Source organism: Nerophis lumbriciformis, linkage group LG26, assembly GCF_033978685.3.
Source record: "Nerophis lumbriciformis linkage group LG26, RoL_Nlum_v2.1, whole genome shotgun sequence".
In the NCBI taxonomy this organism is placed as follows: Eukaryota; Metazoa; Chordata; class Actinopteri; order Syngnathiformes; family Syngnathidae; genus Nerophis; species Nerophis lumbriciformis.
The window spans coordinates 38,009,048-38,029,585 of NC_084573.2; the positions used below are offsets into that span (position 1 = coordinate 38,009,048).

Here is a 20,538-nt window from a genome sequence, read left to right on the forward strand (position 1 = left end):
TAACACTTTTAAAGTAATTTTGATAGTAGGCTAATACAACTAATATAGACACTTACATCATGTGTTGTCTTCATTATAACACTTATTTAAGACTTTTAATGTCATTTTGATAGTAGGCTAATATAGACACTTACATCATGTGTTGCCTTCATTATAACACTTATATAAGGCTTTTAAAGTCATTTTGATAGTAGGCTAATATAAACACCTACATCATGTGTTGCCTTCATTATAACACTTTTATAAGACTTTTAAAGTCATTTTGATAGTAGGCTAATATAGACACTTACATCATGTGTTGCCTTCATTATAACACTTATATAAGACTTTTAAAGTCATTTTAATAGTAGGCTAATATAGACACATCATGTGTTTCCTTCAGTACAACACTTATATAAAACTTTTAAAGTCATTTTCATAGTAGGCTAATATAGACACTTACATCATGTTTTGCCTTCATTATAACACTTATGTAAGACTTTAAAGTCATTTTGATAGTAGGCTAATATAGCTAATATAGACACTTACATCATGTGTTGTCTTCATTATAACACTTATATAAGACTTTTAAAGTCATTTTGATAGTAGGCTAATATAGCTAATATAGACACTTACATCATGTGTTGCCTTCATTATAACACTTATATAAGACTTTTAAAGTCATTTTGATAGTAGGCTAATATAGACACTTACATCATGTGTTGCCTTCATTATAACACTTATATAAGACTTTTAAAGTCATTTTGATAGTAGGCTAATATAGCTAATATAGACACTTACATCATGTGTTGCCTTCATTATAACACTTATATAAGACTTTTAAAGTCATTTTGATAGTAGGCTAATATAGACACTTACATCATGTGTTGCCTTCATTATAACACTTATATAAGACTTTTAAAGTCATTTTGATAGTAGGCTAATATAACTAATATAGACACTTACATCATGTGTTGCCTTCATCATAACACTTATATAAGACTTTTAAAGTCATTTTGATAGAAGGCTAATACAGACACTTACATCATGTGTTACCTTCATTATAACACTTATACAAGACTTTTAAAGTCATTTTGATAGTAGGCTAATAAAACTAATATGGACACTTACATCATGTGTTGCCTTCATTATAACACTTATATAAGACTTTCATAGTCATTTTGATAGTAGGCTAATATAGACACTTACATCATGTGTTGCCTTCATTATAACACTTATATAAGACTTTTAAAGTCATTTTGATAGTAGGCTAATATAGACACTTACGTCATGTGTTGCCTTCATTATAACACTTATATAAGACTTTTAAAGTCATTTTGATAGTAGGCTAATATAACTAATATAGACACTTACATCATGTGTTGCCTTCATTATAACACTTATTTAAGACTTTTAAAGTCATTTTGATAGTAGGCTAATATAGACACTTACATCATGTGTTGCCTTCATTATAACACTTATATAAGACTTTTAAAGTCATTTTGATAGTAGGCTAATATAACTAATATAGACACTTATATCATGTGTTGCCTTCATTATAACACTTATATAAGACTTTTAAAATAATTTTGATAGTAGGCTAATATAACTAATATAGACACATACATCATATGTTGCCTTCATTATAACACTTATATAAGACTTTTAAAGTCATTTTGATAGTAGGCTAATATAGCTATAATAGACACTTACATCATGTGTTGCCTCCATTATAACACTTATATAAGACTTTTAAAATAATTTTGATAGTAGGCTAATATAACTAATATAGACACATACATCATGTGTTGCCTTCATTATAACACTTATATAAGACTTTTAAAGTCATTTTGATAGTAGGCTAATATAGACACTTACATCATGTGTTGTCTTCATTATAACACTTATATAAGACTTTCAAAGTCATTTTGATAGTAGGCTAATATAGACACTTACATCATGTGTTGCCTTCATTATAACACTCCTATAAGACTTTTAAAGTCATTTTGATAGTAGGCTAATATAGACACTTACATCATGTGTTGCCTTCATTATAACACTTATATAAGACTTTTAAAGTCATTTTGATAGTAGGCTAATATAGACACTTACATCATGTGTTGTCTTCATTATAACACTTATATAAGACTTTTAAAGTCATTTTGATAGTAGGCTAATATAGACACTTACGTCATGTGTTGCCTTCATTATAACACTTATATAAGACTTTTAAAGTCATTTTGATAGTGGGCTAATATAGCTAATATAGACACTTTCATCATGTGTTGTCTTCATTATAACACTTATATAAGACTTTTAAAGTCATTTTGATAGTAGGCTAATATAGACACTTACATCATGTTTTGTCTTCATTATAACACTTATATAAGACTTTTAAAGTCATTTTGATAGTAGGCTAATATAGACACTTACATCATGTGTTGCCTTCATTATAACACTTATATAAGACTTTTAAAGTCATTTTGATAGTAGGCTAATATAGACACTTACATCATGTGTTGCCTTCATTATAACACTTATATGAGACTTTTAAAGTCATTTTGATAGTAGGCTAATATAGACACTTACATCATGTGTTGCCTACATTATAACACTTGTATAAGACTTTCAAAGTCATTTTCATAGTAGGCTAATATAGACACTTACATCATGTGTTGCCTTCATTATAACACTTATATATAACTTTCAAAGTCATTTTCATAGTAGGCTAATATAGACACTTACATCATGTGTTGCCTTCATTATAACACTTATATAAGACTTTTAAAGTCATTTTGATAGTAGGCTAATATAGACACTTACATCATGTGTTGCCTTCATTATAACACTTATATGAGACTTTTAAAGTCATTTTGATAGTAGGCTAATATAGACACTTACATCATGTGTTGCCTACATTATAACACTTGTATAAGACTTTCAAAGTCATTTTCATAGTAGGCTAATATAGACACTTACATCATGTGTTGCCTTCATTATAACACTTATATATAACTTTCAAAGTCATTTTGATAGTAGGCTAATATAGACACTTACATCATGTGTTGTCTTCATTATAACACTTATATAAGACTTTTAATTTTTTGCGGCTCCTGACAGATTAGTTTTTTGTATTTCTGGTCCAAAATGGCTCTTTGAACATCTTAGGTTACTAACCCCGCCCCTAGGGCTAAGAAGCGTAAACACCAGCTACATGCACTATACAATATTCATATTATTTAGCTCTCAAAAGCTGTATCCATGTCCACAGGTGAGTTCTCACCTGTGTCAGTCCCTGGTTGGTTCTGCCTCCCTGTTGAAGAAACCTCAACCGCTGCTCCTAAAATATAAAGAAAAAGAAAAGACTACATAATCATTTAAATATGAAGAATAAATATAAAACGTTTTTGCTGTGATGTTTAGAGACAACTTCTCATTTTCCCTTAAAAAAAAAAGACTAAATAACTGTCAATTGAAAATGTGTGACTTCATGGTCTCCATAAAAACACCAACAATGTACCGTATTTTCCGCACCATAAGGCGCCCTGGGTTATAAGCCGCGCCTTCAATGAACGGCATATTTCAAAACTTTGTCCACCTATAAGCCGCCCCGTGTTATAAGCCGCATCTAACTGCGCTAAAGGAATGTCAAAAAAACAGTCAGATAGGTCAGTCAAACTTTAATAATATATTAAAAACCAGCGTGATGTGGGCGTGCATGGAGTCGTATATCAACATGGACGGAGCTGCGTGAAAAAAGCCACCCGGCCTCTTCGCGTAAACTTAAACTTCCCTTAACCACTCGCTCATCTTTTCTTCATCCATCCCTTCGAGTTAGCTTTTATGATGACGCCGGCTGGAAAGGTCTCTTTTGGCAAGGTCTTCCTTTTGAATATCACCATGGGTGGAAGTTTCTGGCCATTAGCATGGCAAGCTAGAACCACAGTGAAGGATGACTTCTCATTCCCTGTGGTGCGAATATTCACCGTACGTGCTCCCGTTGTATCCACAGTGCGGTTCACAGGAATATCAAAAGTCAGTGGAACCTCGTCCATGTTGATAATGTTCTCTGGCCGGATCTTTTTTTCAGCTATCTTGTTTTTACAATATGCACGGAAAGTAGCCAGCTTTTCTTGAAAGTCTTTAGGCAGTTGCTGTGAAATAGTAGTCCGTGTGCGGATGGAGAGATTGCGTCTTTTCATGAACCGGATCCCTGTCGCTTAGTAGGAGCCATTTTGTGGTCTTTACAGATGTAAACACACAAAGGAAATGAAACGTACGGTAATATCCGCGCGCTTTTTCTTCTTCTACGCGGGCGGGTGGTTGCTTACAGTAGAAGAAGAAGCGCTTCCTGTTCTATGGGGGCGGGTGCTTACCTTGGCGGTTGCTTGCGTAGAAGAAGAAGCACTTCCTCTTCTACGGGGAAAAAAGATGGCGGCTGTTTACCGTAGTTGCGAGACCGAAACTTTATGAAAATGAATCTTAATATTAATCCATATATAAAGCGCACCGGGTTATAAGCCGCACTGTCAGCTTTTGAGTAAATTTGTGGTTTTTAGGTGCGGCTAATAGTGCGGAAAATACAGTAGTCCCATGATCTTTAGTCTTTCATGTAATCCTTTTACCGTAGGGCCGTGACTCTTTGGGCACCAAACGATTCGATTCGATTCTCGGGGTAACAGCGTTGATATTGTTTTATATTACTTAAAAGAAAAAACTAGTTTTGTTTAATAAAAAGCTACCCAAACATGTAAAGTTAAGTTATATGCTTAATTGTGTTTGAGTGTATCCATTAAACCATATTCAAATGCATTTACAATTCACAAAGAATGTCAAAATACCGTTTAAACATATAAATAATATTATTTATTTCCATAGATTGACGTCAGCGCACTCTGACCATATTATTAGGTCAGTCACACCGGAAATATGCAAACATGAGAAAGGGTTGTGCTGTTTATCATTCACAATCCTCATGTGAGACATGAACACACATGTTTTTATTTCTTTATGCATTTAAGTCGTAGAAAATTAAATACATAAAAAGTCAGCTAACAATAAATAAAAAATGTAGTTATTAATTATAAAACTAAAATGATACTAATTTATCAATATATTAAAAAATGTAAACAACCATAATAAACACTGTTAAACAATTGAAATGTTCTGAAATGTAAAAGCTGGAATGTTCTAACTAATAATTATATCTGACACAGAATCTGGTTAAAAAAAAAATATGTTAATAAAAAAAAATCAAGTGGCCCAACAAATGTTTTGACTTTTCAGTGTGTGGCCCTTGGAGGAAAAAGTTTGGACACCCCTGAACTAAAGTATCAACATTTTGATTTGAGGACCGATACAACCTGCCTGAGTGGAACTACCCGAGTGACCCACCCTGTGTGCAGGTGTGAGGGACCACTCACCTGTGTGCAGGTGAGAGGGACCACTCACCTGTGTGCAGGTGAGAGGGACCACTCACCTGTGTGCAGGTGTGTGAGGACCACTCACCTTGGCCACCAACATGTTTTGCTGAGCTTCCATGTGTTGCTGCTGTCTTGTGGCCATCTCCTGCAGCTGGGAGAGGGTCAGCTCCGCACAGGGAACCTACAGCACAGGAACAGGAACATGATGGTCACTTCCAAACTTCTACACAACAGGAACAGGAACATGATGGTCACTCCATCCAACTCCTTCAGTTATGTTAGCAGCTGGCAAACTTGGCAGTATTGTTTTAGATGCGTTGAAATAACCTGAGGGCCTGATTGATACTACAAACCCCGTTTCCATATGAGTTGGGAAATTGTGTTAGATGTAAATATAAACGGAATACAATGATTTGCAAATCCTTTTCAACCCATATTCAGTTGAATATGCTACAAAGACAACATATTTGATGTTCAAACTCACCACTTTGTCAACAAATGCGTGAGCAAATATTTGAACAGTTTAAGAACAACCTTTCTCAACCAGCTATTGCAAGGAATTAAGGGATTTCACCATCTACGCTCCGTAATATCATCAAAGGGTTCAGAGAATCTGGAGAAATCACTGCACGTAAGCAGCTAAGCCCGTGACCTTCCATCCCTCAGGCTGTACTGCATCAACAAGCGACATCAGTGTGTAAAGGATATCACCACATGGGCTCAGGCACACTTCAGAAACCCACTGTCAGTAACTACAGTTGGTCGCTACATCCGTAAGTGCAAGTCAAATCTGTCATGTCTGTGTGATCAGGTTTTATTTTTGGACTTTTTGTGCACTTTTGTTTTGTTTTGTCACCATAGTCACCCATTAGTTTCACCTGTCATGTCACGCACCTGTTTTGAGTCACGCACCTGTTGTTAATCATGTCCATAGTATTTAAGTTCATTCATTTTCTGTTGTTCGTCCTGACGACCTCACACCACATTTATGCTCTGTCCATTCCTCTAAGATCCTGCTTCATGTCCCTTGTCAAAGTAAGTTTTGGTTCCATGTTTATAGTCTTTTTGTTTTTCATAGTTTGTTTTCCGCCACTGTGCGTGCTTTTCATTTGTATTTTTTGCTATAGTCTTTTGGTTTCATAGTTTATTCTCCGCCACTGTGCGCGCTTTCATTTATTCCTTTTTTTTTTGATAATAATAAATCATGTACCTTCATTCCCGTCTCGCACGAGCCAACTTTCCGTCGCATCCTGGAAAAGCAAACTCCCAAGATCAAGACTTGACAAAATCTCTCCTATGCAAGGCGAAAACCGTTTTATCAACAACACCCAGAAACGCCGTCGGCTTCGATGGGCCCGAGCTCATCTAAGATGGACTGATACAAAGTGGAAAAGTGTTCTGTGGTCTGACGAGTCCACATTTCAAATTGTTTTTTGGAAACTGTGGACGTCGTGTCCTCCGGACCAAAGAGGAAAAGAACCATCCGGATTTTTCTAGGCGCAAAGTGTAAAAGGCCAGCATGTGTGATGGTATGGGGGTGTATTAGTGGCCAAGACATGGGTAACTTACACATCTGTGAAGGCACCATTAATGCTGAAAGGTACATACAGGTTTTGGAGCAACATATGTTGCCATCTAAGCAACGTTACCATGGACGCCCCTGCTTATTTCAGCAAGACGTGTTGCAGCCATGAAATTCTAAGTTAATTATTATTTGCAAAAAAAAAAAAATGTTTATGAGTTTGAACATCAAATATGTTGTCTTTGTAGCATATTCAACTGAATATGGCTTGAAAAGGATTTGCAAATCATTGTATTCCGTTTATATTTACATCTAACACCATTTCCCAACTCATATGGAAACGGGGTTTGTAAAAGATGGCAACTAGGAGGAGCTGTTGGAGAGAAGCTAGTCTCTCAGTCTCACTTTGATGCATGATAGGATAAGATTTGTCCTCATTTATTTTGTTAACAGGCTATTTTGAGGTATGTGTGTTTATTCTGGCAAGAATGAGGAGAGACAACAAGGAAGGAAGGTGGCCGCCCAGCCACATCCTGCTATTGTTTATATTCACTAAACACACACACACACACACACACACACACACCAACGTTGTCTCAATGTACAAACACAACTATTCTGCAACGTTGCTTCAAAGTCAGTTTTAAAGGACGTGTACGTGTAATCAACGTTGCATCAATGTCTTGCGCCTGCTGGGAAAGTATTATTGAAGCAAAATGATTTGCAAACGTGTATATAAATCTGTGCGTGTGTAATCCGATCATGTGTGCATGTACTAATGTGTGTGTCTGTATATCAATGTGTGTGCGTGTAAATAGATTCGCCTGTGTGTGTTTTAAGTTGTCTGTCCGTATTATGATTTGTCAGTGTGTAAAAAAAATATCTGTTTGTATTATGATTTGTCTGGGTGTAAAAAAGTATATTTGTCTGTATTATGATTTGTCTGGGTGTAAAAAAATATGTGTATGTGTAAAAAAAAAAATTGTCTGTATTATGATTTGTCTGTGTGTAAAAAAAAACATTTGTTTGTATTATGATTTGTCTGTGTGTAAAAATGTGTCTGTATTATGATTTGTCTGTGTGTAAAAAAATATATTTGTATTATGATTTGTGTGTGTGTAAAAAAAAACATTTGTCTGTATTATGATTTGTCTATGTGTAAAAAAGTATATTTTTCTGTATTATGATTTGTCTGGGTGTAAAAAATATGTCTGTATTATGATTTGTCTGTGTGTAAAAAAATATTTGTCTGTATAATGATTTGTGTATGTGTAAAAAAAAAATTGTCTGTATTATAATTTGTCTGTGTGTAAAAAATACATGTCTGTCTGTATTATGATTTGTCTGTGTGTAAAAAATATATTTGTATTATGATTTGTGTGTGTGTAAAAAAACCATTTGTCTGTATTATGATTTGTCTATGTGTAAAAAAGTATATTTGTCTGTATTATGATTTGTCTGGGTGTAAAAAATATGTCTGTATTATGATTTGTCTGTGTGTAAAAAATACATGTCTGTCTGTATTATGATTTGTCTGTGTATTAAAAAAATATCTGTTTGTATTATGATTTGTCTGTGTGTAAATAATTTAATTTGTTTGTATTATTATTTGTCTGTGTGTAAACATGTGTCTGTATTCTGATTTGTCTGTGAGTAAAACAAAATATCTGTCTGTATTATGATTTGTCTGTGTGTAAAAAATATATGTCTGTATTATGATTTGTCTGTGTGTAAAAAAATATTTGTCTGTATTATGATTTGTTTGTGTGTAAAAAAAATATATGTCTGTCTGTATTATGATTTGTGTGGGTGTAAACACAAATTGTCTGTATTATGATTTGTCTGTGTGTTAAAAAATGTGTCTGTATTATGATCTGTCTGTGTGTAAAAAATATATGTCTGTATTATGATTTGTCTGTGTGTAAAAAAATATTTGTCTGTATAATGATTTGTGAATGTGTAAAAAAAATGTGTCTTTATTATGATTTGTCTGTGTGTAAAAAAATATGTCTGTATTATGATATGTCTGTGTGTAAAAAAATATTTGTCTGTATTATGATTTGTTTGTGTGTAAAAAAAATATATGTCTGTCTGTATTATGATTTGTGTGGGTGTAAACACAAATTGTCTGTATTATGATTTGTCTGTGTGTTAAAAAATGTGTCTGTATTATGATCTGTCTGTGTGTAAAAAATATATGTCTGTATGATGATTTGTCTGTGTGTAAAAAAAACATTTGTCTATATTATGATTTGTCTGTGTTTAAAAAATATATATATGTCTGTCTGTATTATGATTTGTCTGGGTGTAAAAAATATGTCTGTATTATGATATGTCTGTGTGTAAAAAAATATTTGTCTGTATTATGATTTGTCTGTGTGTAAAAAAATATATGTCTGTCTGTATTATGATTTGTCTGTGTAGTAAAAAAATATCTGTTTGTTTTATGATTTGTCTGTGTGTACAAAAATGTATTTATTTGTATTATGATTTGTCTGTGTGTAAAAATGTGTCTGTATTCTGATTTGTCTGTGAGTAAAACAAAATATCTGTCTGTATTATGATTTGTCTGTGTGTAAAAAAATTTGTCTGTATTATGATTTGTCTGTGTGTAAAAAAAATATATGTCTTTATTATGATTTGTCTGGGTGTAAACACAAATTGTCTGTATTATGATTTGTCTGTGTGTTAAAAAAGTATATTTGTCTGTATTATGATTTGTCTGGGTGTAAAAAATATGTCTGTATTATGATATGTCTGTGTGTAAAAAAATATTTGTCTGTAAAATGATTTGTGTATGTGTAAAAAAAAAATTGTCTGTATTATGATTTGTCTGTGTGTAAAAAAAACATTTGTTTGTATAATGATTTGTCTGTGTGTAAAAAATATATTTGTCTGTATTATGATTTGTGTGTGTGTAAAAAAACATTTGTCTGTATTATGATTTGTGTATGTGTAAAATATTATATTTGTGTGTATTATGATTTGTCTGGGTGTAAAAAATGTCTGTATTATGATATGTCTGAGTGTAAAAAAATATTTGTCTGTATAATGATTTGTGTATGTGTAAAAAAAATGTGTCTGTATTATGATTTGTCTGTGTGTAAAAAAATACATGTCTGTCTGTATTATGATTTGTCTGTGTATTAAAAAAAATATCTGTTTGTATTATGATTTGTCTGTGTGTAAAATGTTTTATTTGTTTGTATTATTATTTGTCTGTGTGTAAACATGTGTCTGTATTCTGATTTGTCTGTGAGTAAAACAAAATATCTGTCTGTATTATGATTTGTCTGTGTGTAAAAAAATATCTCTGTCAGTATTCTGATTTGTCTGTGAGTAAAACAAAATATCTGTCTGTATTATGATTTGTCTGTGTGTAAAAAAAATTGTCTGTAATATGATCTGTCTGTGTGTAAAAAATATATGTCTGTATTATGATTTGTCTGTGTGTAAAAAAATTGTTGTCTGTGTATAAAAAAATATATGTCTGTCTGTATTATGATTTGTCTGGGTGTAAACACAAATTGTCTGTATTATGATTTGTCTGTGTGTTAAAAAATGTGTCTGTATTATGATCTGTCTGTGTGTAAAAAATATATGTCTGTATGATGATTTGTCTGTGTGTAAAAAAAACCATTTGTCTGTATTATGATTTGTCTGTGTTTAAAAAATATATATATGTCTGTCTGTATTATGATTTGTCTGGGTGTAAAAAATACGTCTGTATTATGATATGTCTGTGTGTAAAAAAACATTTGTCTGTATAATGATTTGTGTATGTGTAAAAAAATGTGTCTGTATTATGATTTGTCTGTGTGTAAAAAATATATGTCTGTCTGTATTATGATTTGTCTGTGTATTAAAAAAATATCTGTTTGTATTATGATTTGTTTGTGTGTAAAAAAATGTGTTTGTTTGTATTATGATTTGTCTGTATGTAAAAATGTGTCTGTATTCTGATTTGTCTGCGAGTAAAACAAAATATCTGTCTGTATTATGATTTGTCTGTGTGTAAAAAAATATTTGTCTGTATTATGATTTGTCTGTGTGTAAAAAAAATATATGTCTGTCTGTATTATGATTTGTGTGGGTGTAAACACAAATTGTCTGTATTATGATTTGTCTGTGTGTTAAAAAAGTATATTTGTCTGTATTATGATTTGTCTGGGTGTAAAAAATATGTCTGTATGATGGTATGTCTGTGTAAAAAAATATTTGTCTGTATAATGATTTGTGTATGTGTAAGAAAAAAAATTGTCTGTATTATGATTTGTCTGTGTGTAAAAAATACATGTCTGTCTGTATTATGATTTGTCTGTGTGTAAAAATGTGTCGGTATTATGATTTGTCTGTGTGTAAAAATATATATTTGTATTATGATTTGTGTGTGTGTAAAAAAAACATTTGTCTGTATTATGATTTGTCTATGTGTAAAAAAGTATATTTGTCTGTATTATGATTTGTCTGGGTGTAAAAAATATGTCTGTATTATGATATGTCTGTGTGTAAAAAAATATTTGTTTGTATAATGATTTGTGTGTGTAAAAAAAAGTGTCTGTATTATGATATGTCTGTGTGTAAAAAAATACATGTCTGTCTGTATTATGATTTGTCTGTGTATTAAAAAAAATATCTGTTTGTATTATGATTTGTCTGTGTGTAAAAATGTGTCTGTATTATGATTTGTTTGTGTGTAAAAAATATATTTGTCTGCATTATGATTTGTGTGTGTGTAAAAAAATATCTCTGTCAGTATTCTGATTTGTCTGTGAGTAAAACAAAATATATGTCTGTATTATGACTTGTTTGTGTGTAAAAAAAGATCTGTCTGTATTATGATTGCTAAGTCTTTGGGGTATTTTCAACATGAAGTATTACTTTTCATTAAAGTTGTAATAAAAAGCAGCAGCAGTATTGCGTCACCTCAGTCCCGCTGAGAGCTATTTCATTTCTTGCTTCACGGGAGCATAATGTTTGTTGTTCTTCACGACCAGCAAAGTGCATGCACACTAGGAAATAAAAACATTGCTACAACAAAGAGATGAGAAAGGTATGAACTTGTCATTGGTGTCGGCAGATGTTCAGCTTTGCCATATTGGTATTAGGTAGGGATGGAATAGCATTGTGAATGTTGCCATAATACATACTTGCCAACCTGTTTTCATGTCCGCTTTCCCACAATATAAACAGCGTGCCTGCCCAATCACATTATAACTGTAGAATGATGGAGGGCGAGTTCCTGGTTTCTTATGTGTGTTTATTGTTAGGCAGTTTCATTAACGTCCTCCCAGCGCGGTAACAACACACAACAACAGCAGTCACGTTTTTCGTCTACCGTAAAGCAGTTCGTCTGCCGTAAACAGCAATGTTGTGACACTCTTAAACAGGACGATACTGCCATCTACTGTGCATGCATATGTGACAATAACATCTAGGGCTTTTAGAGAGTGCAGTGCACAACTGCGCACACAACAAGGAGACGAAGCAGAACGCATCATCAGAGAGGGTGTTCAGCATGGTCCGAAAAATAGTGACAGAGAATAGAACAAGGATGGACAAGTCAACCCTTAACTCAACAATGAGTAGATGAGTGTTATGTGTGCGTATAGGTGTAAATAAATGAACACTGAAATTCAATTATTTCTCTTATTTTTATATATATATATATATATATACTGTATATATATATATATATATGTATGTGTGGGAAAAAAAATCACAAGACTATTTCATCTCTACAGGCCTGTTTCATGAGGGGGGTTCCCTCAATCATCAGGAGATTTTAATGGGAGCATTCACATACCATGGTTTATATAGGGCACAGAGTGGGTGGGTACAGGCTGGCGTAGGGGCGTGGTGATTGGCTCATGTGTTACCTAGGAGGTGTTTCCGTCTATGGCGGCATGCTGTTACAATTTCGCTGCGCTTGTTGAGGTAAATAATAAACAGTTTCTCTTTCAAGCATATATTTATTACCACTATTGTAAGGTGTGCTGGATGCAAGAATTTGCCATGTTATTGAATATTCAACATTATTGTCTTTGAGGTCCCAAATGTGTTTGCTGAGTTCTGTGGTATTTCGCAGGTTTTTGTTCCTGAAAGAAGCCTTGTGATTGTTCCATCTGGTTTTGAATTCTCCCTCGGTTAATCCTACATATGTGTCGGATGTGTTAATGTCCTTGCGTATTACCTTAGATTGGTAGACAACTGATGTTTGTAAGCACCCCCCGTTGAGAGGGCAATCAGGTTTCTTTCGGCAGTTACAGCCTTTGTTGGTTTTGGAGTCGCTCTGTCTGGGGGCCGACGGCTCATTTGCAATTGTTTTGTTGTGGTTTGAGATGATTTGTCGTATATTGTTCATGCAGCTGTAGCTCAATTTAATGTTGTTCTTGTTGAATACATATATATGTATATATACATATATATATATATATATATATATATATATATATATATATATATATATATATATATATATATATATATATATAATAAAATTAAAAAAATAAAAAAAAATAAAAAATATATAGCTAGAATTCACTGAAAGTTAAGTATTTCTTATAGATATATATATATATATATATGAAATAATTGACTCCTCCCCTCTTAACCACGCCCCCCGACCACGCCCCCCTCCTCCCCCACCTCCCGAAATCGGAGGTCTCAAGGTTGGCAAGTATTGCGATAATCTCTGTTTCAAAATGCTCAAAGGAACTGAATAGTTTTTCTCTGGTGCTGTTAAATGGGAACGGTCCCAGAAGTAAACTACTTAAAACTGAACATTATTGTTTTCCAGTTCTTACACTGAATTTTGACATGGACAGTTTAAAGACACACATATGAAACACTGCACACTTCTTTGTACTTACAACTACATGTTGGTAGTAATACATGTGTTTGTGTTCAATTACTGTACGTGTGTTTATCCTCATTTTACACACCACGGCATTTTTAACATGTCTTCTTTTTTAATTTATTGACTATACTTCTTTACCAAATTACAAATCCAGTAGAGCAGCCCCAAAAACTACATGCACATATATATGTACGTTTGTATATATATATATATACATATGTATATATACACATATATACACACATACAGTATATACATATATATATACACACACACACATATATACATACATACACATATATACATTTATATAAACACACATATATATCATACTTGCCAACCTTGAGACCTCCGATTTCGGGAGGTGGGGGTGGGGGTGGGGGCGTAGTCGGGGGTGGGGCGGGGGGCGTGGTTGGGGGCGTGGTTAAGATATATATATATATATATATATATATATATATATATATATATATATATAAGAAATACTTGACTTTCAGTGAATTCTAGCTATATATATATATATATATATATATATATATATATATATATATATATATATATATATTTTATTACATATATATATTTATTTATATATATATATATATATATATATATATATATATATATATATATATATATATATATATATATATATACATATATAAATATAAAATAAATACTTGAATTTCAGTGTTCATTTATTTACACATATACACACACACATAACACTCATCTACTCATTGTTGAGTTAAGGGTTGAATTGTCCATCCTTGTTCTATTCTCTGTCACTATTTCAGAACACACACATTATACAAATATACATTATAAAATCAATAAGAAAACGGGAGCTCTAATTTGGGAGTCTGAATTAGGATCAGAAGTTCCTACACAAACATTGCGCACTCACGTCACCTTTTTGTATTGATTACTGCAGCTGTGCACTGGATTCATTCACAAATACAAACTACAACTCACAAACACTTTAGAGTTAGGCTCCACCATCAGAATGTGTACTTAAACTTATAAAGATCACATGGATATTATTCAGTGAGTTGATTCACCAAAACTAACCTGTTATACAGGAGGAAAAAGCACACAGGACGTTTCAATTGTTCACAGACTGGTCGCGCTCATCAGAATGACAAGACACTTCCGGTCTGCAGGTGATCGCATTCAATTGGGAAGAAACGCCCTACTGCCCCCTACTGACCAATGTGAATACTGATAAATGTGGAATGACAGCTCCAAAAACGAATTCAAACCACAAAATAAAATAAATAAATCAACACAAAAATGTGACACATTATGGGTGGGTCACATATGCATGTACAGTAGATGGCAGTATTGTCCTGTTTAAAAGTGTCACAACATTGCTGTTTAGGGCAGACAAACTGCTTTACGGTAGACGAAAACTTGACTGCTGTTGTTGTGTGTTGTTACCGCGCTGGGAGGACGTTAATGAAACTGCCTAACAATAAACCCACATAAGAAACCAAGAACTCGCCCTCCATCATTCTACAGTTATAACGTGATTGGGCAGGCAGGCTGTTTATATTGTGGGAAAGCGGACGTGTGAACAGGCTGTCAACACGTCACTCAGGTCCGCATGGAGCTGGAGGGGGCGTGGCCTCCAGCTCCGCCTGAATTTCGGGAGATTTTCGGGAGAAAATTTGTCCCGGGAGGTTTTCGGGAGAGGCGCTGAATTTCGGGAGTCTCCCGGAAAATCCGGGAGGGTTGGCAAGTATGATATATATACACATACATACAAACCCCGTTTCCATATGAGTTGGGAAATTGTGTTAGATGTAAATATAAACGGAATACAATGATTTGCAAATCCTTTTCAACCCATATTCAGTTGAATATGCTACAAAGACAACATATTTGATGTTCAAACTCATAAACTTTATTTTTTTTTTGCGAATAATAATTAACTTAGAATTTCATGGCTGCAACACGTGCCAAAGTAGTTGGGAAAGGGCATGTTCACCACTGTGTTACATGGCCTTTCCTTTTAACAACACTCAATAAACGATTGGGAACTGAAGAAGCTAATTGTTGAAGCTTTAAAAGTGGAATTCTTTCCCATTCTTGTTTTATGTAGCGCTTCAGTCGTTCAACAGTCCGGGGGTCTCCGCTGTCGTATTTTACGCTTCATAATGCGCCACACATTTTCGATGGGAGACAGGTCTGGACTGCAGGCGGGCCAGGAAAGTACCCGCACTCTTTTTTTACGAAGCCACACTGTTGTAACACGTGCTGAATGTGGCTTGGCATTGTCTTGCTGAAATAAGCAAGAAAAAGACGGTGCTTGGATGGCAACATATGTTGTTCCAAAACCTGTATGTACCTTTCAGCATTAATGGTGCCTTCACAGATGTGTAAGTTACCCATGTCTTGGGCACTAATGCACCCCCATACCATCACACATGCTGGCTTTTGAACTTTGCGTCGATAACAGTCTGGATGGTTCACTTCCCGTTTGGTCCGAATGACACGATGTCGAATATTTCCAAAAACAATTTGAAATGTGGACTCGTCAGACCACAGAACACTTTTCCACTTTGCATGAGTCCATCTTAGATGATCTCGGGCCCAGAGAAGCCGGCAGCGTTTCTGGGTGTTGTTGATAAATGGCTTTTGCTTTGCATATTAGAGCTTTAACTTGCACTTACAGATGTAGCAACCAACTGTATTTAGTGACAGTGGTTTTCTGAAGTGTTCCTGAGCCCATGTGGTGATATCCTTTAGAGATTGATGTCGGATTTTGATACAGTGCCGTCTGAGGGATGGAAGGTCACGGTCATTCAATGTTGGTTTCCGGCCATGCCGCTTACGTGGAGTGATTTCTCCAGATTCTCTGAACCTTTTGATGATATTATGGACCATAGATGTTGAAATCCCTAAATTTCTTGCACTTTGAGAAACGTTGTTCTTAAACTGTTTGACTATTTGCTCACGCAGTTGTGGACAAAGGGGTGTACCTCGCCCCATCCTTTCTTGTGAAAGTCTGAGCATTTTTTGGGAAGCTGTTTTTATACCCAATCATGGCACCCACCTGTTCCCAATTAGCCTGCACACCTGTGGGATGTTCCAAATAAGTGTTTGATGAGCATTCCTCAACTTTATCAGTATTTATTGCCACCTTTCCCAACTTCTTTGTCACGTGTTGCTGGCATCAAATTCTAAAGTTAATGATTATTTGCAAAAAAAAAAATGTTTATCAGTTTGAACATCAAATATGTTGTCTTTGTAGCATATTCAACTGAATATGGGTTGAAAATGATTTGCAAATCATTGTATTCCGTTTATATTTACATCTAACACAATTTCCCAACTCATATGGAAACGGGGTTTGTACATACAAATATACATACATACACATATATATATACACACATATATACACATACAGTATATACATACATATATACATACATATATATATATATATATATATATATATGTATACATACATATATATATATATACACATACACATATATACATATATAGACATACATATATACATACATATGTACATATACATTTATATACACATACATACATACATACATACATATGTATACATACATATACATACATATATATGTATACATATATGTATACATACATACATACATACATATATATATATACATATATATACATATATATATATATATATATATATATATATATATATATATATATATATATATATATATATATATATACACACACACCTTAACACAACATAAACACAACAGAACAAATACCCAGAATCCCATGCAGCCCTGACTTTTCCGGCCTACATTATACACCCCTGCTACCACTAAACCCCGCCCCCGCCCCCACCCCAACCCGGCTCCCTCACACATCAACCCCCCCCCACCCCTTTGTGCGTCGGTTGAGGTGGGCGGGGTTTGGTAGCGGGGGTGTATAATGTAGCCCGGAAGAGTTAGGGCTACATGGGCTTCTGGGTATTTGTTCTGTTGTGTTTATGTTGTGTTACGGTGCAGATGTTCTCCCGAAATGTGTTTGTCATTCTTGTTTGGTGTGGGTTCACAGTGTGGCGCATTATTAGTAAGAGTGTTAAAGTTTTTTTTATACCGCCACCGTCAGTGTAACCTGTGTGGTTGTTGACCAAGTATGCCTTGCTGTCACTTACGTGTGCAAGCAGAAGCTTCATACAAAGTGTGACTGGGCCGGCAATTTTCATATTAAGTTGTGGGTCGTGTGTCTGAGCACAAAGCAAAAAAAAAAACTTTTTATGCAGTGTTATTTCATTTTAAATTTTAAAAGATTTTTGTGGCTCCCATTGTTTTCTTTAATTTGTGAAACTGGTCAAAATGGCTCTTTGACTGGTAAAGGTTGCCGACCCCTGGGCTAGAATGAAGGTTTTAGAATGGCCTTCCCAAAAGTCCTGACTTAAAGGTGTGGACAATGCTGAAGAAACAAGTCCATGTCAGAAAAGCAACACATTTAGCTGAACCGCACCAATTTTGTCAAGAGAAGTGGTCAAAAATTCAAGCAGAAGCTTGTGGATGGCTACCAAAAGCCATCCTCCAAACATATTGCTGGGTATTGTGGCCAAACAGCTCCATTTTTGTTCCATCTGACATCACATGGACAAAGATAAGACCTTCTAGAGGAAAGTTATGTGGTCAGATGAAACAAAAATGGAGCTGTTTGGCCACAATACCCAGCAATATGTTTGGAGGCCTGTAATCCCAGGAACACCATTACTACCGTCAAGCATGGTGGTGGTAGTATTATGCTCTGGGCCTGTTTTGCTGCCAATGGAACTGCTGCTTTACAGAGAGTAAATGGGACAATGAAAAAAGGAGGATTACCTCCAAATTGTTCAGGACAAGCTAAAATCATCAGTTGGGTGCAGTTGGGTGTTCCAATAGGACAATGACCCCAAACACACGTCAAAAGTGGTAAAGGAATCAGGCTAGAACAGGGCACTTTGATGCGGCTCAGCTGCATACTTGCCGACCCCCCCGGATTTTCCCTCTCGCAGAAAACCACTGGGATTAATTTTCTCCGATTTTCACCCTTACAATAATAATCAGGGCGTGCCTTGATGGTACAGCATTTAGCGACCTCTAAAGTTTGTATAAACAGCGTGCCAGCCCAGCCTCTTGTTATATGCATCTTCTGCTTGCACACGTAAGCAGTGTTGGGACTAACGCGTTACAAAGTAACACGTTACTGTAACGCCGTTAGTTTCGGCGGTAACTAGTAATCTAACGCGTTATTTTTTTATATTCAGTAACTCAGTTACCGTTACTACATGATGCGTTACTGCGTTATTTTACGTTACTTTTTATGTAGTATAAAGTGTGTTTTATCGGAGCGCTGCTGTGTCATCGTTCTGATTCTTCTTGTGTCACAAGCCGGAGAAGAGAGACGTGCGCTCTGTGTGGGTGTGTGTGTGAGTGTGGGGAGGGAGGAGGGGAGGGGAGGGGGGGCGTGTCTGATCATGGCGGAGCCAGAAGTCGAGTTTGCTAACATGGAGATATTTTCACTACTTTTCTTTTGTCGAGCACAAAGAAAAGAACATTTTAGTTAAATGTAAATTGTGCTTTGGATCAAAGATGCCATCTACTGCCCAAAACAGCAATTCAAATCTGCTGAAACAGCTACATAAGCAACATGCTTCGACGAAGCTAGTAAAGAGAGACAGAGACTCTGATGCCACTTCACCTCCACCATTTAAGGATTAACTCTGCCTCTGCTCATCATTCAGCGTTGAAGGTACACACTCTGTCAATCAATGTTCCCTCTAATTGTTCATGTGTGTGAGCAAACGCAAAAAATGTCCCTGAGCATTGAGTGAGCAACATCAGACGTGCACACTGTGGCTACACCAGCAGCACACCTGTCCCAAAACCTCACTAAATAACAAGTTCAATCTCCATCCATCCATCCATTTTCTACCGCTTGTCTCTTTCGGGGTCGCAGGAGCCTATCTCAGCTGCATTCGGGCGGAAGGCAGGGTACACCCTGGACAAGTCCCCCCCTCATCACAGGGCCAACACAGATAGACAGACAACATTCTCTTATTGTTATAATCAAATGACAGCAGTCATTTCCATTTCTAATAGAAGTTTTTAGGCCCACTTATAATGACAATAACAACAAATATTGTTTTTCATGAACTGTGTACTTGTATTTTTTGTCTGGGTGGAGGTCCTGCTTTGGAAATAGTTTGTACCCCTTTCATTTAGTTCCCATTAAAACATTCACATGTTGCACAATGAGATGTAAGCAGGGGATCATGTGTACATTCCTGCAACTTCCTGTTTGTAAAAAATATATTTTTATTAGTATTTATTTAATATACTAACAACATTTAATAATTAATATTTATAAATGAAGATTCCTAATAAATGACACTAGAATAAGCACACATTTGATTGGTAAATCATAGTGTAACGACCTGGAATGACACTTTATGTGTGGTGTTGGAGTTGTCCGACTTTTTGTGTGGCTGTAAACGCATCACTGGCTAAGTGCCATATGTGCAAGTGTTGGCGCACGTGAGAAAGAGCGAGCGGCTGCTGTTGATATAACAAAGTAGCTTTTGGTCTGGTTTGTACTGCAGAAAATGACCACTTTTGCTAGATATCATTTTTTTTTACTAATGTTTTGGTGATGTGTTTATGGCCGACAATAAAGAGTTTTGCCCAGTAAAGAAAATGCCTGGTTAGGCTTTGTGTATGTAGTGTGTGCCTTTCTTGGTT

At 35.0% G+C, this 20,538-nt stretch overlaps 1 protein-coding gene across 5 annotated transcripts in view; it reads right to left on the bottom strand.

The window, feature by feature from the left end:
* Positions 1–20,538, bottom strand: part of ppp1r13ba (protein phosphatase 1, regulatory subunit 13Ba) — a 143,078-nt gene that overhangs the window by 61,227 nt on the left and 61,313 nt on the right. For all 5 annotated transcript variants that reach the window (XM_061986935.1, XM_061986934.2, XM_061986937.2 and 2 more), the window contains 2 exons: positions 5,488–5,583; positions 3,263–3,319 (listed from right to left, as the gene is read on the bottom strand). In XM_061986935.1, coding sequence (XP_061842919.1) covers positions 3,263–3,319; positions 5,488–5,583 — 153 coding nt within the window. The remainder of the gene's footprint in view (positions 1–3,262; positions 3,320–5,487; positions 5,584–20,538) is intronic.